This window comes from Stomoxys calcitrans, chromosome 5, assembly GCF_963082655.1.
Source record: "Stomoxys calcitrans chromosome 5, idStoCalc2.1, whole genome shotgun sequence".
In the NCBI taxonomy this organism is placed as follows: domain Eukaryota; kingdom Metazoa; phylum Arthropoda; class Insecta; order Diptera; family Muscidae; genus Stomoxys; species Stomoxys calcitrans.
Window position 1 is genome coordinate 50,668,769 of NC_081556.1, and position 21,661 is coordinate 50,690,429.

General features: G+C 40.0%; 3 protein-coding genes across 5 annotated transcripts; 1 reads left to right on the forward strand and 2 right to left on the reverse strand.

The window, feature by feature from the left end:
* Positions 1-965: 965 nt before the first annotated feature.
* Positions 966-6,206, reverse strand: LOC106095747 (kinesin-like protein costa). 3 transcript variants are annotated; one of them, XM_013263078.2, is made up of 3 exons: positions 4,864-6,206; positions 2,365-4,799; positions 966-2,292 (listed from the first exon to the last, which is right to left on the reverse strand). In XM_013263078.2, the coding sequence occupies exons 1-2, from the start codon at positions 6,135-6,137 to the stop codon at positions 2,405-2,407; spliced, it is 3,669 nt and encodes a 1,222-aa protein (XP_013118532.2). In that variant the 5' UTR covers positions 6,138-6,206; the 3' UTR covers positions 966-2,292; positions 2,365-2,404. The 3 variants fall into 3 exon arrangements, with proteins under 3 accessions (XP_013118532.2, XP_013118531.2, XP_013118530.2); XM_013263077.2 differs by having other exon boundaries at positions 966-2,303; XM_013263076.2 differs by having other exon boundaries at positions 966-4,799.
* Positions 6,207-8,221: 2,015 nt separating this feature from the next.
* LOC106095741 (ATP-dependent RNA helicase DHX15 homolog) lies at positions 8,222-15,033 on the forward strand. The gene is made up of 6 exons (XM_013263068.2): positions 8,222-8,423; positions 8,513-9,807; positions 9,873-10,136; positions 13,900-14,022; positions 14,094-14,447; positions 14,512-15,033. The coding sequence occupies exons 1-6, from the start codon at positions 8,371-8,373 to the stop codon at positions 14,637-14,639; spliced, it is 2,217 nt and encodes a 738-aa protein (XP_013118522.1). The 5' UTR covers positions 8,222-8,370; the 3' UTR covers positions 14,640-15,033.
* A 4,019-nt stretch (positions 15,034-19,052) lies between these two features.
* Positions 19,053-21,183, reverse strand: LOC106095730 (small ribosomal subunit protein uS7m). Its single transcript, XM_013263039.2, has 3 exons — positions 21,002-21,183; positions 19,794-19,835; positions 19,053-19,734 (listed from the first exon to the last, which is right to left on the reverse strand). The coding sequence occupies exons 2-3, from the start codon at positions 19,814-19,816 to the stop codon at positions 19,107-19,109; spliced, it is 651 nt and encodes a 216-aa protein (XP_013118493.1). The 5' UTR covers positions 19,817-19,835; positions 21,002-21,183; the 3' UTR covers positions 19,053-19,106.
* Between the last annotated feature and the right edge of the window lie 478 nt (positions 21,184-21,661).

The following is a 21,661-nucleotide window of genomic DNA, read 5'->3' on the forward strand; positions in this document are numbered from 1 at the left end:
CGGAGATATACGAGTTCCAATGTTTGTTTGTTAAAATTTGTTTTTAGGATTTATCATTTAGATTCGAGATAAAAATTTCAAAGACTTTGCCGCAGCAATTGCCCACATCTGACTGTTCATTTCAAAGTTTTACAGTCTGCAAGCCAAAAATGGTAAAAAAATTTATTTTTTTGCATTTTTTGATCAAAAAAAGTATTTTCATTGATAAGGGTTTATTGAAAAAAACATGCTTAAATACCTTTTTTTTTGTAGAGGCTTTTTATGTGAAATTTGAACAAGATATATCGACTTGAACGTGTGCTATAATTTTTTTTTTAAATTGGAAAAACCCTTCGAGTTCAAAAATTCCAAAACCCAGATCCCATAATTGGACCCATGTTTTTTTTACTCCATATATCCCCTAAACTCATGCAAAAAAAAAATTGTTGAACCTAACAAAATTTTTAGCCTCCATAGCAAAATTTACTAAAATATGACGACTTTGAAACCATTTTTGCCCGAAAGAGTTATTTTGGGAATTTTTGTAAAAGAATTCGAGCAGAATTTATTTTTGGTTCCTAAGGACACTTTTTTGTAGGGATGAGCACTATCCAGCAAAAAAAAAAAAATGGAAAATCGGACCACAAAAGAAGATTTGGCAACCCGAGCAATTTTTCGAAATGCCGAGATGACAAATTTCAAGGGCCTGCCAAGAAGCGCCCGGACCACTTAGGGCCTTTACTAGTTTTTTTCGATTTTTCCCATTGTGTGACTGTTAACAACATTTATTTAGACTTTTCAGGTCAAACTTTTTTCGGTCCCTTTTATATTTTGCGAATATAATAAAGGGATGGACCGACTTCAGCGAATTGTAGTTGGTACCCTTATAGTTACCTTAAATAACGATTAATTTTTTAGATTAGAATCAAGACCCAGAGGGGAACTCCCCAGCCCAAAAACGGGGACCGATCGGTATAATATGGGACTTTAATGAAAGGCATGTGGAGAAGAGTACGAATGTGTTATAAAATTTGGGATCAAAATTCCGGTTCGCGATCCCACACCGAAAACCCCCCAAAACGAGCATAAAAACCGGTCGAATGTTCCGACGAGAATGAAAGGCTGTTGGGTGAAGAGAACGAATCTGATATAAAAACATTAGAGTTCATGTTTCAATGGACGGACCTCCCAAGGCCGGGCATAAAATGCTACCGGTACAATTGGAACTCAAAAGACATGACCAAGGCGTATTTATAAGGTGGCCGCTTCGCCGAATTGCTACAACGAAGCCATTTTGGCAACTTGATATGTCAACATTTTTAAATAGGGCGAAGAAAATTCGATTTAAAGTTTTCGGCAAATTTGCTTCGACCAAACAGAGTAAGGGGAAAAAAGTTTATTAATTTTTGAGTATCAAGCTAGAAAAAAAATTAAAAATATTCAAAATTCCCATTAGCTCCAGAGGAGTTACCCACAAAACAAACAAAATGGCAGGTTTAAATAGTTTTCTCCAAGTTATTGTAGCTACCAAGTGAATGCCTTCAACCTTCCACGGTAGACCAGGGTTTTTCGGGCTCAACTCTAATAGGGCTGCTGTATTTAGGGGAAATCTCCTAGATGGGTAGAGCTATTGCTCTCTCTACTGATAGGGGTCCTGACAAGCAATGTCAGGAAGTTGACGTCGCGCTGGATACATGGCGGACAGCATTATAGACGGTTGAGCCCCTTTGTCGCTCTGCCTGAAATTACGGGGGTAGGTGCAGGATTATGGCTAAAAGAATGTGTTTTTGTCATGTCTAAATTATTATCAGGCACATAGCATATTGGAGGGAACTTCTCCAGTCCGCCTGGCCCCCATTATTGTCATGCATGTTGGCTTTTAATCTTCTTCATTGTAATGTCTGGCATCGTACTGTCTTAAATTTTGTCTGTGTTCTTCAGCGCTTTTTGAATCTATTTCGGGACGACACAATGAACCTAAGTTCCCCGTGTGAAGCTGATAGCGATTGAGGTTGTTAGACACACCTTGGACATGACATTGAAAAAAAATCCAAAATTGTGTCCGATAAGAAACGAATCGAATTATGAAAAAAAAAATAAAAAAAGGAAAGGAAAACTAAAACATTTTCCAACTATAATCGTTAAATTACAATAAAAAACCCAAGGAATATCCTTCAAAAATAAAGTAAAAAACAAATACACTAATTGGTATATTTCCTTTTAGGGTACCACCTTAAGCAATCACACCCCAAAGAGAACTACTTATTTGGCCGCCAGATTACGCAAATATAGTGTGCAGAGAATTGTGAATGCCTATTAAACAACTTAAGAAGTTACTTTGTCGAATTATACTTTTGTTTACCTAATACTGCTACTGCTACTTACTTATGCTCAGCACCTTGCATCTTTTGTTGTAGATTTATGTTTAATTCTTTCTTGATTTGTCCTGTATGATTATTTTATTCTTTTGTCGCGTTACCTTGGTATTTTGAGCAGTTCCCGATAGTTGCTTTAGATTCTTCTGTGGTATATGGGCTAAAACTTCGGCATTTTCATGCTTCTGATTAGGTGACGTTGTCGATGACATCGACGACTCCTTGTCCTTACGTTTGCTGTTCGAATTGGAGGAAGAAGTCGAGGGTATATTGCTGTCATCGTTCTGCTGTTGATTGCTGGCATAACGCGTTAACACTTGAAATTTGGCAAAAAGTTTGTTTTTTGTCTCTCTCTCCTTATCTTTGATTTTATCTAATGGCTTGTATTTGGTCAACGGGGCATCGGGTAGAGGACACATTTCCAAATCGTTAATTTTGTTGGCTTTTAAAATTTTCGAATTGCTATTGATCTGGCCATGCTGCTGGTGAGGCCACTCAAATTCGGAATCCGAATAACAAGTATTGGCCAATGTGGTGGGTGGGGCGAGCGCCAAATGCGAGGGTTTGTAGAATCTTGGCACTGACAGTGATTGATCCGAAAATGAAGCCGAAGAATTTGAAGTCTCCTCGGCCAAATGACGCAGCATTAACGTCAGTTTCATTTCATGTTGACGCTGTAGCAAAACTGCATTGCGTTCGCCTTCCAGACGAGCCTGCCGCACAGCATTCGACAGTACGCGTTCCTTCCATTCCCAGGCATCCTTTTCTCTTTCCAATTGCACTAGTTGTATTTCGAGTTTGCGCGATGAATCCCTCAGGTCTATGACTTTGGTAAAGTATTTGTAAAGCAGAGTGCGCATCTCTTCATTTGAGAGCTTGTTGAGGCGAGCCATTAGCATCTGCTCTCCCTTTTCACGCTGCAAGCGTTCACTGGTGTCAATGGATTTGTGGCCACATATCAGCTCATTTTTAAACTCAATGGCTGCATCAATGGCCTCTATTGCCTCATCACACTCCAGCAACTTGCGCTCTTCCTTGTGGCTCAACATCTTATCACGTTTCAACTTGCGATCCAACGAGCACCGTTGATCGAGCAAATGGTCACGGGTTTTGCGCAAATTTCGTATTTCGTGGCGTAGCCCTTCACCGCGCTGTTCGTCGTCTCGATACTGTTCCAAATTATCAGATTTCTCCTTGAGCACATGATCCAAATGAGCTATTCGCGACTGCATATCTTTCAAGTGTTTGGTTTTTTCCTCGGGATGTTTGTTGGCAACATCATGCTTCACCAGAGCCTTGGAACTTTCCTTTTCCTTGATGGCTTTCATTTCGCTTTGTAGCGCCTCCCGCAATTTTCTTTCCTTTTTCACTTTCTTTTGTAAATCTTCCATAAGTTTTTTGCTCTCTTGCAGAGACGTTTGTAGTTTCTTGACCTTCTGAGCACTCTCGCCCGCTATATGCTTTATGGATGTGACATCATTTAGTCTCTGCTCCAAATGTGTGATGACCGCCTTTAGGCGATCCAATTCGCTTTTATCTCTCTGCTGTATCATAGCCTTGTTGAGGGACTTTTTTGTCTTTTCATATTCGGCCTCAAGTTTGGCACGTTTCTTATGGAATCTTTGTTTGGCCGTGGTGCGAGTATCACTGTTTTTTATCAATTCGGTTATGATGTTTTGCTTCAATTGCATAGTTTCTTCGACTTCTTTGATTTGCTTTTGTCTTGCCTCTATATCCGCGTCTAATTTGCGCAATTTTTTCTGTATAGCCTCCGTGGGCGAGTTCGCAAGTTGCCTTACAGGCATATCACTGGAAATATCTAGAAAATCATCGCCTTGAGGCTCCAACTGCTGATTTTCCTTTGATCTGTCACTCTCGCTGCGTTCTCTTGACGCCACCCTGTTTAACATTGCAATCTCTGCACTCGAAAGGGTGGCTCCTGGTTGTATGGAACGACGGCGACCAGCTGGACCACTGCCACCACCTGTACGAATAGCCAAGTTGTCCGAACCCAGAGAAGGTTTACGCTCGTCTTGCTTCTCTTCGTAGCTGTTGTCCTTTTTGAAGAGGCCACTCTCCTGGGATTCCATAACACCCTTGGGATGGCTTTCCATGAATTCTTGATATTTATTTTTGACCATTTCATCTGTCTTCGTCTTGAGATCGTCCATTAAATATTCTACCTTTTCCTCTACATCGGGTCTCTGTGACTCGACATCGGATTCGATTTCAGAGTTCTGCTGTAAAGGAGTCTGAGATTCAGGATCACTGACATCGGGATCGCTGTCCTCATCTTGTTCGTCGGCTTCTTGTATGGGTCCCAAAGCGTTGTCTGTTTGCAAGGATTCTGTTGAATTGAGACAGTCCTCACACTCCTGCTTCTGTACCAGCCATTCTTCAATTTGTTGTTTTTCGGTCTCACTTATGGCATTCGACGAAATTAATCTGCAATAAAAACGAAAAAAAATTAAAACCAAGAGGACAAAGTTTAGAAAATTCCAAAACTCACTTTGATAACAGATCTTCGGCATTGGTTACCAATTTTGAGTATTGACTGGCTGCAAATTGTAGCCCAAAACTGTCATGCACTGGCGGCGGCAAGCCTATATTGACATCTCTGATTTCGGGAGGCAAATCTTCCGGGGATACTGGTGTATTGTCATCCGAAAATGAATTGATCACCACAAAATTGCGCACGCATTGCACTTTGAAGGCAAATTGCATATTGCAAATGGTCTCATTGATGTCCCGCTCCAGGGGCGACACACACACAATGACCAAAGTCTGAGCTCGACCTCCAAAGGAGTCCTTCAACAAAGTGGTTAACATTGTTTGATTGTATGGCACACTGCCATTGGCCTTGAAGATCAGGGAAGGATCAATGAGAGTGCTAACCACACGCTCCAATGACTGCAAGCCCAAATCTTTGGGCAAGCTAGTGGGCTGTTCTAACGAATTCAACATAAACAAACGCTCCGTTGCTCCCAAATCAGTGAAACTGGCCGTCGAGAGACGATGCTGTATTAAACCTTCCTTCGATATCCATCTCTGTTCCAATGTAATGCTGAACAGGGAATGGCCCATCTGAGTTTTTGTACTGTTTAATAGCTTATAGCCAACCCTAAGCCAATGAAATGCATCGGTCATATTCATGCACTGCACACTGCCCACACCAAAAACGTCTCGTATAATTTCCCTGCAAATCTCAACCCACGTTATGTTCACAGCATAAGTGCGCTCAGGATGATGGGCGATATGATTGAATATTTCCCTAACACAACGGGCAACTACGCCATGGTCATCTTTTTCAGGCGAATCATTGAAACCATTACCATAGAGGGCATATGTTTTTCCGCTACCCTTTTGCCCATAAGCCACTACAGATGCATCGAATCCCTCCATAAACAAACTCATCAAGGGAAAAACAGTTTGGTGATAAATTTGATTTTGTGTGCAGTTCACTGGTAGAGCATGGGTGACTGGGAATGAGTGAGGCCCCACCTGCACTACACCAGGTGGATCCATGCAGCCAGGTGGGGGAATGCCGGGCCTTCTGGCCGCTAGGGGTATCGAACGTACACAGCATTTCCTATCCCGTTCATCATCTTCATCTACTTTAAACTCCGTTCTGCCAAAATCTTCATCGTCTTCTTCTGCTGCTTGATTTAAATTTCCATTGTTATCCTCTATAATACCTGCTCCAGAATTTTTTCCACCTGGCTGCGGTTGTTGTAACAGCTTTGGTGGGCATATACGCACAGCAACTTGAATTGGAATTTCCATTTAGCTCCTTTTGTGTGGGTTTTACTCACATGAAACACATTTTACTGAGGCTTAGAACAAAATATAAAAATTCTTATTAAGTTAATTCACGAAAGTAAAATTAAATATCCTTTTCTCCTCTTCTCTTCTTCTTCTTAAAAACAATAATAATAAATCGAAAAACGATATCAATGTGGATGTCGATAACATAACTATGGCCAAGCAGACGGTGAGCAGAGATCAAGGACGGCGTCACGAAAAGTATGTCTCAACCAAAACGGGTTATTCAAAGCATGTGAGCCCAAATAAATGCTTAAATTGTGCGAAATAAACGCAGCCCTGAATATAGGGCGTCATAACGTTGGAGTTTAAAAGATGCAATTTCCAAAACATTTCTACTAGTGTGAACAATTTCGATGTTTTTTTAAAACGACGACGTCGTTTCAGCCACAATCTGATTCAAGGCGGATTTAAAAAGTGGTCTCACGCGACCAGCTGTTAACTGCTGGTCATGTTTAACGGTATTAAGATTTCAGATTTTTGTATGCATTCTCTTTGTTATTATCTTCTATCTCGCATATTCTCTATTCATGTGCGCACACGTATACACACACGCACACAAATTTCTTTGTGTGTGTTGGTTAAATGTCGATCAGCTTGATGACAAAATGGCAAATTGCGCCATATAATTTGTGGTTGTTGTGCAAATGAGACCACTTTGAATTGTTTCGTTATGGATATAAATGAAAAAGTTGCATATTTATTCCAATACCCATTTATCATATAACATTTTTTACACGTATCACACGATGTGTACAACTTTCAGAGCTGTTTTTTTTTTTTTAATTTCATATGACATAGGATTCCCTGAATAAGGTTAATCCAAGCGATCAGCATACATAAGTGTTTTTTAATTTTTTTCAGTACTTGGCTTTAAGGATGCCAACTTGTTCTCTTTTTACACTCATTCTTTGTTTACTATTGATGATGTCTACTATTTGATGACATTTTCAATCGGCGGATTTGACATCCTTAATGATGTTCTCGATGCCAATCCACTTTATGTTTTCGTAAGTGACCTAACCTTGTATAAGTTAAACCGTCATATGACTAGTCTGTTCATGTAAGGGTTGGTATTCTATTCTATTTTCGGTATAACCGCTGAAATTTGCAATTGTTCCGTGAGCGGAATTTGACAGCAATCAAATGTTTAAATTTCCATACCAAAACATCTTTTTTTATCTGGACTTATTGTTTTCTCTATTTTACATATTTTTTCTCAAATAAATAAAGAAAAACGAACTATTGAAACTAATAAAACAAACAAAAATGATGCCGGCAATAGTTTCAAGTTTTGCCACTATAATATTTTTTTTTTTTTTTTTGCCATATTCCTCACTCTAAACAGAGTACTACTTTTCCGCCTATTTTCAGCCAACGTTTCGTCGACTTTTTTTTATATGGAGTTTGACAGCATTCCGCGTGAAAAGCTGAACAGAATACTCATCTTAATGGCAGCTTTAACGAAATGTCTTGAAATGTGAAGAGTCATAGCTTCTTTCTGTTTTAAGCCTAGTACTAACTTCGACTTTTCACACAAACAACTGTTAAAACGCACTATATAGAAAATGGTGACGAAGATGATGCGAACACATTCCGTATAAGTGTTACTGAGTTCTATGAGCAAAATAGGAGCGACATGTCGCTGCATCAGGATAAATTTTCCACAATTTTCATTGCAGGTGTAATAAAATACTCATGAAATGCGCCGAATCAACTCTACTTCAATACTGTTGTGTGTTGTTGTTAGACTTGTGTTGTGACAAAAAAGTGTCTGTCGGATTTCGCAATAGTTTAATAGGCATTTTCACTATGAATGAAGTCAGTACTAGGCTTAAGAGTCTAAACGTAATCGAAGAAGTCAAGAGTCAGCGTCAAGTTCTTTACAATCATTTCATTTGGGACTTTAATGCCACTACCATCCGCGTTTTTTTGTTTGTCATATGAAATGTTTATATGTAAACAATTTGACGCTGACTCTTTGTTTGCGTTTAGACGTTCAAGCGGAGCTGTTGGCGGCTAACGCCGTCTCTTTTCGGCACAGCTTCTTGTTCTGATTGACATCCACATGTGGGGTTGTGTTATATTTAAGGAGTTCGAAAGAAAAATATAAAAATTATATATATTGAAAAAAGTTGGTGTATTGTGTTTTTTTTGCCCTTGTTTTAGCACAAGCTATCAGTTAATCAAAAAAATGTCGAAAAGGCGTATTGAAGTGGGTGAGACCTACGAAAAAAAACGCACGAAGTAAGCCTACATGACAAAATGAATACAACTAAAATCAGAATATAATATGGCGCCGCATAAAGTAAGATTAAAATTGCGTTTCTTTCCAGGGACGAAGCAGCACCATCAACTTCTGCGGCATCAACATCTAGTGCAGGAAATTCGTCTTTACCCGCCACTGGACAGCAGCTTGGAGTAATGGCCGCTTCGCTTAATAAACAGCCAGGCACGATGAATCCGTTTAACATGCGGCCCTACTCGCAACGTTTCCATCAACTGTACAAGAAGAGAATCACTTTGCCCGTTTTTGAGTATCAGGCGGATTTTATGCGTTTGCTTAATAATCATCAGTGCATTGTTCTGGTAGGTGAAACTGGTTCCGGCAAGACCACACAAATACCCCAGTGGTGTGTTGAATATGCCGTCTCCAAGGGAAAGAAGGGGGTTTCCTGTACACAACCACGTCGTGTAGCAGCTATGTCAGTGGCACAGCGTGTATCGGAGGAAATGGATGTCAACTTGGGCGAAGAGGTTGGCTATTCCATACGTTTTGAGGATTGCTCTTCAGCAAAGACTTTGCTCAAATACATGACAGATGGTATGTTGTTGAGAGAAGCTATGTCAGATCCTATGTTGGAACAATACCAAGTCATATTGTTGGACGAAGCTCACGAAAGGACCCTAGCCACAGATATATTGATGGGCGTACTGAAAGAAGTTATCCGCCAAAGAAATGATCTGAAGCTAGTTGTGATGTCTGCTACTCTGGATGCTGGCAAATTCCAGCAGTACTTTGACAATGCACCCCTCATGAATGTGCCCGGTAGAACCCATCCTGTAGAAATCTTCTATACCCCAGAACCGGAACGTGATTACTTGGAAGCAGCCATTCGTACAGTCATTCAAATACATATGTGTGAAGAAATTGAAGGTGATATTCTTATGTTCCTCACCGGCCAGGAGGAAATTGAGGAGGCTTGCAAGCGTATTAAACGTGAGATTGACAATTTGGGTTCAGACATTGGCGAACTCAAGTGTATACCTTTGTATTCAACATTGCCACCGAATTTGCAACAACGCATATTTGAGCCAGCGCCTCCGCCAAATGCTAATGGCGCTATTGGTCGTAAAGTTGTTGTTTCGACTAACATTGCCGAAACTTCGTTGACCATTGATGGTGTTGTGTTTGTGATTGATCCCGGATTTGCTAAGCAAAAAGTGTATAACCCTCGTATACGTGTGGAAAGTTTGCTGGTATCGCCTATTTCTAAAGCTTCGGCCCAACAGAGAGCTGGTCGTGCCGGTCGTACAAAACCCGGAAAATGTTTCCGTCTCTACACTGAAAAGGCCTATAAGAATGAAATGCAAGATAACACATACCCGGAAATTTTGAGATCAAATTTGGGTAAGCTCTTGCTGACAACAGTGTTTTTAAACTTTTTATTTATATGTTTGTATTTATCTTTACAGGCACAGTGGTTTTGCAGTTAAAAAAATTAGGCATTGATGATTTGGTACATTTTGACTTTATGGATCCCCCAGCTCCCGAGACTCTGATGCGTGCTTTGGAACTATTGAATTATTTAGCTGCATTGGATGATGATGGCAATTTAACAGATTTGGGAGCTGTTATGTCTGAATTTCCATTGGATCCACAGTTGGCAAAAATGCTTATAGCCAGTTGTCAACATAATTGTTCCAATGAAATTTTATCTATAACGGCTATGCTGTCGGGTGAGATTATTTTCTGATTACACCTAAATTGCCCCCTATAGGCTGTGAAGTAGGCGAAATTGTGATACTGATATTCCTTCCACACCAAGCAAATTTTGACGTTTAAACGAAAAAAGAAAGACTGTTTGTGATAAATTGGCTTTATGACGCATAAGATCAAATCGCTTTAACACTACACACTTTCTCTGTTCAATTCTATTTAGGATTTTATTTTTGAATTGCTTACAGAAAATGTTTAGGCGTTAGGTAGATTCTTTTTATGTTATTTTTATTTTAGCTACAAACTAGCTGTACTTGGCTAGGCCCATTTGGGGACCAAGGTCAAAGAGATTATTATTGCTGTTCGAAATACTTCGAAACAGCGTAGGTTTTAACGTTGGTCAATTTCTAGTAAACTTGATCACTTGCCCTTATGTCCGCCCTAGAAAAGAAAAAGAGTACAGAGGCCGAATTACCGCACACGTAAACGAGTGCGCTTCCGTTTCGAATGAATATTCATTTATTTATTATTGGATGTATACCACTTGTATATACATTTTTTATTCAAGTTTTCTAAAAATAATCAGATTTAAACATTCGCGTTCTTAAATTTCAAAATATTCCGTTCAATAAAAAGATACATAATTCACAATAGAGAGATTTCGAACATTTCAATCGTTCACAATGCGGTAGTTCGGCCCCAGGTAGAATTCCACCTTATCGTGGACAAGTAGAATAAGAACAATTTCGGAACGTAGACGTAGCAAGGGAGGCCACCGTAGCTCACAAATTATCATGTTACATCCGGATAGGTCGTCATCCATATCTTTTCCTGCCACCCATACATGACCCGGGCCCCTGCAAAGCATTGTTGATATGAAGGTCCCTCCTATTTTGGTTGTTGTTGTTGTTGTTGTAGCAGTATGTTATACACTGAGGCGGCAGTCCTTGCTGATGAAGAACTCCATCGGGTCAATCCGGTACGTACCACCGGCTGCCATGGTATCAATCCTATTCTGGTGAATTGGATTGATGCTTTACTATAGAAAAATGATTGATGCTATGATAAAAGGAACACCGCAGGCAGATGTTTTATCCCCATCTCTTGTTGCTCTGTGTAATTAAAGGGATTCTAAGGTCCTTTGATGAGGAGAGAGTTGCCTATGTTGATGACGTTGTCATTTTGGCTGGATTTTGCTTTCTCTCTACCATCACGGCTCTTCTTCAGTGTTTGCTGAGGAAGCAGTCTAGATGGGCAAGAGGCAATGGGTTTGGGATAAACCACAGAATAATTGAGCCAGTGCCGTTCACCAGAAAAAGTAAGTATGGAGAGTTCAAGGGAACTGTCAGGGATGGAGTTGAGCGAGGCAGGACTTGGGCACTTGACCAAGGGCGATCCTAGAAACTGCTGTGTTTAGACCGATACTTACCTTTGGGTGTCTGTTGTAGATTCAGACGCTGGAGACGGTGAGTCTTCGAGGGTTGATGGAGAAGATTCATAGTTGTTTTTTTTGTAGCAGTGTGTTGTACACTGTGGCGGCAGTCAATCCGGTTAGTACAATCGGTTGCCATTGAATTGAGGTTCTTGGTATCTAGGCGGTGCTGATATCTAGAAGCGAAGAGTGAATGCGATAATTGATCTATGACCTCTGCAATTATACGTGGAGTGCGCGGCAATGAGGAGTGCACTTAGACTAATGGTGTCGGGAATATGACGGTCATTAGATTTCGGGCATGCGTTGATTTTTTTTTTGTCACCTATTACAGTTTGAATTCGGTTCTTTTTTATTGGACAGAAGAGGCCAATTTTTTACAGGCTTACTAGAAACTAGATAAGTTCGGACGGGCCGAATCTTATATACCCTCCACCATGGATCGCATCTGACAAATTCTTTCAATAACTAAAAATTGCGCCCTCCAGAGGCTGAAGAAATCAAATAGGCCAATAGGTTTACAATGGAGCTATATCATGTTATTTACTGATTTGGACCATACTTGGGACTTTTTGGAAGTCAAAACAAAACGCCATGTGCATAATTTGAGCCAAAACGGATGATAATTGCGACCTCTAGAGGCTCAATAAATCAAATCGGGAGATCGGTTTATATGGCGGCTATATCAGGTTATTGTCCGATTTGTACCATACTGAGCACGTTTGACCAAATTCAAAACAAAACTCCCCATGCTAAATTTCCGCCAAATTTCTCCTGGAGACTCGAGATCGGTTTTTATGGCAGCTGTTTCAAGTTATGCGCCGATTTGGACCATAGTTAGCACAACTGTTGAAAGTCAAAGTATAACACCTCATGCAAAATTTCGGCCAAACTGAGGAAGAATAAGAAGGCTCTGGAGGCTTAAGAAGTAGATCCTAGCGCCTAGCTTTACTCCTTTGAAAGTTAGAGTGCTTTCGACGGACATATAGACGGACGGGCATAGTTAACTCGATTTTGAATATCAAGACAATCAAGAATTTAAAAGTGCCGGTTAAAATAATAGCACTATTACCTATTGGAAACGTAAACATGTTTCCAGCATATTAAATTTGTTTGCGTGTCCAAAGCGATATTTCACGTTGAAGCCAATTTTACCGCAATCAAAATAATAGCACCAAAAGGCGTTTCTCTTCCAAATCCCGTTATTTTTAACTGTCCAGCTAGATCCACTTGACTCAAACCCAGATTCCTCTGGATGCACCCCATCTTATTCGCAGAGTTCCTGGATCTAGACATTCAACAGAAGCAAGCAGACGAAAGATAAAACACAACAAACTGCTACAACAACAATAACAACCAAATATCAAAAATGTATCATTGTTCCAAGCTCATATTAAAACTCCCCAATTGGTTTCGATATATTTTGTATCAAAATAACTCTTGACCAATTCGTTATGAGGTGCCAGCTTGTTTTTTGCCTGCTTTAACTTAAATGAAATGTTTGAAAAAAAAAATCGCGAGTTGAACAAAAAAAATTATATCGGTACTATTATTTTGACCGCAGCTGTATATACTTTGTTGGATCTGAGATCAATTTCGATTAGTTACTAACGGAATTAGCATGGTGTAGGGTATACTAGCGATTTCACTATAGTTCTTAATGAACTAAAGCTAAGTATATCAGAAGACTCAATGACATCTAAATATTTGCTAAGGGACGGTGTGGAGTGCAGTGAAGTGAGTTACGATTTATTTGCTATAGCATGATAAGGTTTAGTAAGCCCAGTGCCTGTTCTCTTTTTCTTCTTAAAATTAAGTAACAGTGCAAAAGAAAAATTTGAAATTTTTAGAATTAATTTGTCTTTTGCATTCACCACTGAATCGCAGTTTCAATAGCGTTCAAAGGACCCAAGTAATGTCTTTTTGTTTTCTTTAAAATGTTTGTCTTACTTACACATAGTTTGCAATTTCTAACTAAATTACTTGCGTTGCGTCCACAATTCAACTGTTAATGAAGCTAAAGAAGATGAAAACGTTCTTGAAACTCTCTGCTGAAAAAATGCTTATGACAAAACTTCCTTTATATATCATTTAGTGGTCGTTAGATGTGTGTTGTTTCTATTGTTTGTCATCACTTTGGGATATTTCATAAATTTTCTTATACCTATAAAAAGATATATCAGAAAATATGTTTACAAATGAAAGAAAATTTCCTAAAAACATCTCAAATTGTGTGAACGGGTAAATGGTAAATTTTTTTTTGGAACTAAACCAAATACCCCAAACACAAAATACTCTTTGTTTTCTCTTTGGACGACAACAACAATCATTGGCCGGTCTCTCGTATGTAGTACCACAATGTTTCGTCAGACCCAATGAGGCTAAAAAGGCTGCAGACGAGGCCAAAAAGCGTTTTGCTCACGTTGATGGTGATCATTTGACTTTGCTGAATGTGTATCATGCCTTCAAACAGAGTAAGTAGGGAATTTGGGTTGCCTTCAACTGAGATGGAAACCCACAATGATTTTACACTTTGTACTTTCAGGCAGCGAGGATCCAAACTGGTGTTACGAGAACTTTATCAATTTCCGTTCTCTAAAGTCAGCAGATAATGTGCGGCAACAATTGGCCCGAATTATGGATCGTTTCTATTTGAAACGCAGCAGTACGGATTTCATTTCAAAAGACTATTACATCAATATACGAAAGGCACTGGTCCAGGGCTTCTTCATGCAAGTTGCCCATTTGGAACGCACAGGTCATTATTTAACCATCAAGGATAATCAAATTGTACAACTACATCCCTCAACATGTTTGGACCATAAACCCGACTGGGTTATTTATAATGAATTTGTATTGACCACCAAGAACTACATACGCACTGTGACGGATGTCAAACGTAAGTTCTTGCAGTTTTGAAGCCAACAAAAAACAAAATATTTATATTTCTTTTAATACTTCAGCTGAATGGTTATTAACTCTGTCACCTCAGTACTATGACTTGAATAACTTTCCCCATTGTGAGGCCAAGAGACAATTGGAGATGCTGCAGCAACGTCTGGAGTCGAAACAATTTCAAAAAGGATTTTAAATTCTCAACTCGCACATCCTTAATTTCATACATTTAGTATAACACTCCCCCTTTGGCCCACCACTCAATCGAACCATTGTTTATATGCTCTTTAAGTTATACTACTACATAACATACATACATAATTTTATTTTTACGCTGACGACGGTTGCGGTTGTCTTAAAAAGGTTATCAATTGAATCCTACCATAGAAATTCCATTAGATGTCGGATGCCACAATTTCCATAAAATAATTAAATAACTTAATGCAAATATGCCAGAAGCACTCCCAATTATTCTAACTCATCATACATACAAACATAGAAACATGCAATTATGTGTTAATAAAGAATTTTTAACATAGCCGATGTGATGGTGATCATACACCGGATGAATATATTGGATTAAATGTAAATGATGTTGAGAGTCTACTTTCTTTGGAGTCTTGTGAAAGGTATGTAGCGTAGGCACTTAGCACTTATTAGCCCTAGCCTAGGCAATATGATGTTGTAGCCACATTAAAGCTCCTGTAGACGAGCAAGGTCGTTCCGGTCCAATGGCCCGATCGCCGATGGAACAGGTTGGACATTGGTTATTTAAAGCTGCCAATAACTCGCCTTGCCATATCGGGCATCATAGGCACTCAGTATTTGTCCAAGAGTCGGTGCCGCCCGGCCTCTCACTAAGACTCTCCCCCCGATACCGCTGATTGTCAGTGGCTGCCGTTGCAGCTACTCCATATGGAGCATTCCACTATCCGCAACTTGTGGTCGCGCCCGGTAGCTCGCAGATAAGCTTCTCGTGCCAGCAATGAACAACATACAGATTGTGTTGTGTTCTATCACTAAAAGGCATTTCATTAAAAAAAAAAACTCAAGCCTACATGATGTTTTGGGTTTTTTTTTTTTTTTTAAGTGGGCGGCCGTCATTGGCATTTTATGTGTCCCGGACGCCTAACGTGTCGCTATAGACCACCCTGACACTTTGCCGCTTATATTAACACCAGATTCATACTCATCTGTAAAATACCATTCTATTTTTCGATGTCTGGAAAATGAGTGATCCCGCTACTGATGCATGGAAAGGACCCGAGTTTGGGGGAGTCGTACAGACCGATCTCCCTTCTCTCATCAGTAGCAAAGACGTTTGAGGCAAAGCGTAGGAAAGACGCCGAGCATCAAGATGGATTTCGAAGACTGCATAGCATAGCCATAGCCATCACCACACACATTTGCCGTGGCTTCAATCAACCCAGGCCATGTGATAGGACGGTCCTCGTGGCACTGGACCTATCGAAGGCATTCGACACAGTCAGCCATGCCAAATTATTTGAGGACATCGCCAACACGTCCCTCCAGCCAGGCCTGAAACGCTGGATTGCGAATTATCTGTGTGGTCGCCAGTCATTTGTGGAATTTAGGGATAAGAAGTCAAAGCACCGTAGAGTGAAACAGGCCCAAGGTGGGGTGATATCTCCGGCGCTGTTTAACCTCTACCTATCCTCCGTTCCAACCCCTCCAGACGGCATAAAGATCGCATCATATGCGGACGATTATACGATCATGGCATCAGGCCCCCCACCCATTGTTGACATCTGCGATAGGTTGAACGTCTACCTCAACGAACTTGCCTCATATTTCGCTGCAAGAAATTTTCACTACAATCAAAGCAATCCCATGGCAGCCGGTTGTACGTACCGGATTGACCCGATGGAGTTCTCCATCGGCAAGGGCTGCCGCCTCAGTGTACAACACACTGCTACAACAACAACAAGCAGGGCTAGTTGCCGGCGTGTAGCCTGGTACCACATGACAAATTTCAGCATATTTGACAGAATTAGAATATTTTGCAGAACCAAGCAAACAATTTAAGGGTGAGGACACGACACACTGCTACAACAACAACGACCCAACTTGTCACTTCAGGCTTATGTTGATTAAATGGCATCCTTAGGGTTAAGAGGAGTGACTGATGGAAATACAGATAGGGGAAAACGTGTTCGCCCATTACCTATTCGCTTCATTGGCACTTGCACAAAAAAAGTTTGACCTTTTTCATCCAATCATCAGAAAACATGCAGAAGTCTTCATCTCCATGTGTCCAGTGCGATGTAAGTGAACTTACATTGGAATAGGCAATCTGCACTCTTGGCGCGAGGACATACGCATTCGTATGTCTTGCTTTCCGAAAGTTATCATTGGTCAGCTTTAGTTTATCATTGCTCAGCAATGGAGTTTGCCGACGTCGTAAAATATATTCGTTTCATCTGCAACTCATAGTCAGCTCATCAGTAATCATATTTTCTACTACCCTCCATAGCCAGAATCCAGGGTTGACTGATAGGCAGCCGGTACGTACCGGATGGATCTCATGAAATCCTTCATGGGCTGCCGCCTCAGTACGCAACACACTGCTACAACAACAACAAACTAGGATCCCTCTTGATCCCATCCAGAGCGAAGAGGGGTTTGCTGTCAGACCAAATCTCGCTGTCCGAGAATATTTAAGTCTTCATTAAAGAATGGTCTCCTTGGTACTGCTTTATCAGCCATATCCCGTAATTGAGCCACACCTGCAACTTTGAGTAAAATCGAAATTCGAGAATCTGCAGGCTCTCGATTCGCATTGTGAGGGTAATTCTGGTTGCAGCTCACTTAATGTAGCGGTGCAATGCTATCACGCTGAGTGTGGTATTAAATCGTAGATGGGCACCAACAAACATCAGTACGAACAGAAGCACATGTACAGTGTAAGCAACTTCGCGTAACTTCGGTTCGGTTTACACAGCTACTTCACTAGTTGATCTTTCGGGTTTTACTGCCCGCTTCACAGTTTCGAAACGAAACGGGTCCTGACACCTTTACGATCATCTTTTTAAAACGCATGTCTACGAATGGCTTTAGTCCCGAACTCCTACGAAGAATACAGAGAGAGATCCATCGTAATACGGTGGAAGGATGTAGCACGAACGAAGAAAGAAAGGGCAAAGACACGCACAAAGAAAAACATGAATCGATCCCCACTCAAGTCGGTACCGATCCAGGATTGTTTCTGGCCTAGGACAACAATAAATCGAAAAGTGTCCAGATAGGTGTTTTCATAGGTAAGAGCACAACCACTTCAGGCTTCTGACATAGGACAATCGAAGGGCAATCCCATGGCAGCCGGTTGTATGTACCGGATTGACCCGATGGAGTCCTTCACCAGCAAGGGCTGCCGCCTCAGTGTACAATACACTGCTACAACAACAACAACAACATAAATCGAAGGGTGTTCAGATGGAAGTTCTCGTAGGTAAGAGCACAGCCACTTCAGGCTTCTATAGTAGTCCAGATTGATGTGATGTGTGGCAATGTGCCGTACCTTCTACTCGCAATTGCAGGGCAGCGGCCTTAAATGTGCTCAGCCGTTTCCACATAATTCTCTTAATAACACACTGCGAAGTCTGTCTCTCTTAGTGTCCAGCGCGAAGTCAAAGGCCTGGCGTTGAAATGACTGTCGAGAATCGTACCAGAGTAACAGATTATGTTTCCACGTCTCCAAGATATGAAGCCCATGTCGTCAGCATATTCCTCATTCACCCACTTATCGTATAGTGCCAACCGTACCAACAAGCCCCAACTTCAAAGTTCTGACATTCAATGACAGTGGAGACTCCTATAAAAGTCAGAGGTTATGCTTTCTGATCAGGGAGGCACTCAGGCGATCTGAAACCTACGGCATTAGCCCACGCCTCATTCGTGCGCTTATTGTGGAAAGTCTCCACCCTACCCAGAAGCTAGTAAAGCACTGATTTTGGAGCACGATCGGCGCTGATCAGCGACCTGCTTCTGGTTAGCTCTTCGGCCGCATCGTTCCCCGACATACCTTGTACTCAACCTGGTACTCAACATAATCTTATAGCCTCGACCTGTAAAATACAGCTCCGACAAATTCCCCCGAAAAGCCCAAACACGGGCAGCCATATGCTCTAAACTATACAATATGGTTCTTACATAAAATGTTCATGGGAAGTAGTTTCGAATATCAAGAGCAGTTTGGAAACAAAAAGAATTAGTGGGAATAAGATTCCCATTAAGAAATATAATATGTATTCCAACAACAACTGGACACTAACATATGAAAAGAATTTATAAAAAAAAAATAATATAAAAAGAGCCTAACTGGATTTTTGGTCAATTTACAGAAGGAAACAAATTAATTAGTCATTTTTTGAAATCGTCATAAATTTGGAAGTGTGTTCAACTACAATTTTAAACAAGGGGCATTTGACATTTTGTCTTCCGGAACAAAAACAAAACGCAAACTATTTTTGTTTTGTAATTTTCGGGAGAAGGAAAAGACTTGACTTCGCCCTTTTTTGAAATCGTTAAAAATCTGTTATTTGCTATTTTATCCATTTGACGTTTGTCTTCCACATAGAAAATGGTTTAGTTCGGTTTATTTAACAAGTGATAGTTTATTAAATATTTTAAAAATAAAACATAATTAACTCCAACGATAATGAGCATAGGCCCTATTGCTCTCCGCTTGTCTGTGTAAATCATTTTTCCTTTTTATTACTCTTCCCTGGCCATGGGCAGCATCTAAAATTTCCCATGCAAATTTTTCGGGAAAATGTACTTTTCGCTCTTTTTCTCTGGCGGCTTCAAGCAGCCATTTCATAGCCAAAAAGTAGGATCGTTTCTCTGTAACTGGCACCGGCACCTGGTACGTAACACCGCCTCTTTTTATGGCTGTCAATTGTAAAAGTGGTCTGCTATTCTCTATGGCTTGAAGTAGCAGTTCGTATGGATCGGCTGTAGATCCCTCTACTTTGCCCAAGTGAATTCGTTCGATTTGTGTCCGTTTGATACATTCCATGCCTTGGTCGAATAGTTCCCTCGCCAGTTTTTTATTTCCTCCATAGGTCATATAGTTGATCATTTTCTGTACGAATGGATTGTAAAACACAGATGCAGATTCATCATTTTTTGTAGCCTTTGTGGGGACATGCAAAAGTTTATTGTATTCGTCTTGTTCTTTGCAGACGTTTTGTGCTTCTTTGCTGAAAACAGGATCTACATAATGTTTGGGATAGGCAGACATCTGCCTTGCCGTCACAAGCCGGGGTATTCTGAAAACAGTTTAATTGCTTTACAAATGCACACTGAAATTCTTTGCATTTTTACTTACACAACTTTGAGGAAGCTGCTCATGTTAATCTATGGTTCTTATCTGCAATACAAAATAAAAGTTGTATTTGGTTTTGATTATGGCCAATTTAATGGAAAAGGTGTTGTCATTTTTAATATTCAAGTTAAGAACAGAAAATGTCTTTTATCGACCGCTAATCCCTGACTTTAGTACATCACACAGCTGTAATAAAAAGTTTTAATCTTTGGAAAAGTTGGAATCGCGGACTACCTTTTGGGTCAGGGACTTTTTTTTGCAAATGGAAGACAACATTAGTGGAACAGACAGCTGACTATTTCTTTCTAGTATTCTCGCCGAGAATTGACCCAAGCGTTCAGCGTCAAAGACGGACATGTTAACCTCTGAACTACGGTGGCCCCACTTTTTCAATGCCTCTAAATTTCAAAAGGTCCAGGGTAATTCACCTTTCTCCGTGCTTGAATTACTCTAGCCACTTAGTCCTCTTTTAAGTTATGTAGAGGCCTGAATTGGTTGACTGGACGGTGATCTCATTCCTCCCTGATTCGCTAGAATCCCTATATTATTTGTTAATTTTCCTTTTTTTCCTCCATCATTTAGGCTGTTACTTTGGTGCATCTTTACCTGTTATTCTTGTATGTATTCTTCTTATTGGTATAAAACAATGGACCTAAGGTGTCCGATTGTGGCGGTTAGCCACCTTATTTGGTGAGAAAGTACTTTAATGCCGGGCCTAACATAAACGGCTAGGGAAACACTTGTCCCATCTGTATAGTTATTACTAGGGTCCGGATTTTTATGCAAAAGTGAATTTTTGCCATCAATTATTTGCGATATGCGGTGGTATTTTGCATACGCACATGCAGAATCGAAGTTCTGAAGTTGCTAAATGTCTACAAAAATAAATTTTATTACAAAGTACCATCGCTTTTGAAAGATAATAGATGTCAAAATTTCGGCTTTGCATAGAAATCCGTATTCTAGCTATTACCCCCACCCCCGAGAGAATTTATGTTTGGGTTACTTACATAACCTATAACATTCATAGAACTTCCAAACAACCGTTCCAAAATATAGCATAACGACCTAAGATGAATGACACTCTACTTAAATCGGTCCTGACACGATATACATGTTTAGAATATTTATCCTAACATCGAATTATCCACGGAAAACTTGGGTCGCTAGTTTAGTCTAGACACATGTGTGAGGTGCTTTAAGTGGCATACCCAATTAATCCAGAATTTATTAATAGAAGAATCACCAGATAACTGTGATAGACTGCTCTTCCTGGGAATCAATTAACCAATTAACTCTTTGTACGTCTTTGAAAAGTTTCCTCCAGAAATGCCATAAGAAATGCAAACAAACCGACCGAAAAACTTAAGGAAAGCAAACAGCTGTAACAATTTAAGAAACTGTAACAGCGACGCAGTTGACACTGGTTCACATCAACTTCGAACTTTGTACAATAGCTTTGTTTTCTTTTGTCGTAAAAGTCAAAATCAGCACAGAACAAGAAAGAATTATTGAAAAAAAATATTATTAAAAACTTACATCGGTATTCAAAAAACTTAATTTAAATAGGCTTGTTTGACATATTTTCTTTATAGAACTGTCAAATAAACCTATTTTATTTTCACATTACCTGAAAATTTTTTCAATTTCAATCTATTTTCAAATCGAATTAACATTTTTTTTTGTTTTTGTCATTGAAGCAAAGCCAAAATGCAATCCAAGCAGTTTCAATTAAAAAAATAACTAGATCAATTAATTTCGTGATTGATGCAGATTTTTAATTTTTTTCTGTGTAACATACAAACAATTATCGGTGATTAGTGCAACTCTGATTTTGAGTACGTTACTAGTTCGAGCCATTTTTCTTTGTT

Coding starts and splice junctions, on each gene's coding strand:
- LOC106095730 (XM_013263039.2), bottom strand. CDS start 19,816: ATGAGCAGCTTCCTCAAAGTTGT. Junction 19,735..19,793: donor AGCAGCTTCCTCAAAGTTGT/GTAAGTAAAAAT, acceptor AACTGTTTTCAG/AATACCCCGGCTTGTGACGG.
- LOC106095741 (XM_013263068.2), top strand. CDS start 8,371: ATGTCGAAAAGGCGTATTGAAGTGGGTGAGACCTACGAAAAAAAACGC. Junction 10,137..13,899: donor TATAACGGCTATGCTGTCGG/GTGAGATTATTT, acceptor TCTCGTATGTAG/TACCACAATGTTTCGTCAGA. Junction 14,023..14,093: donor GTATCATGCCTTCAAACAGA/GTAAGTAGGGAA, acceptor TTGTACTTTCAG/GCAGCGAGGATCCAAACTGG.
- LOC106095747 (XM_013263078.2), bottom strand. CDS start 6,137: ATGGAAATTCCAATTCAAGTTGCTGTGCGTATATGCCCACCAAAGCTG. Junction 4,800..4,863: donor GCCGAAGATCTGTTATCAAA/GTGAGTTTTGGA, acceptor TTTTTATTGCAG/ATTAATTTCGTCGAATGCCA.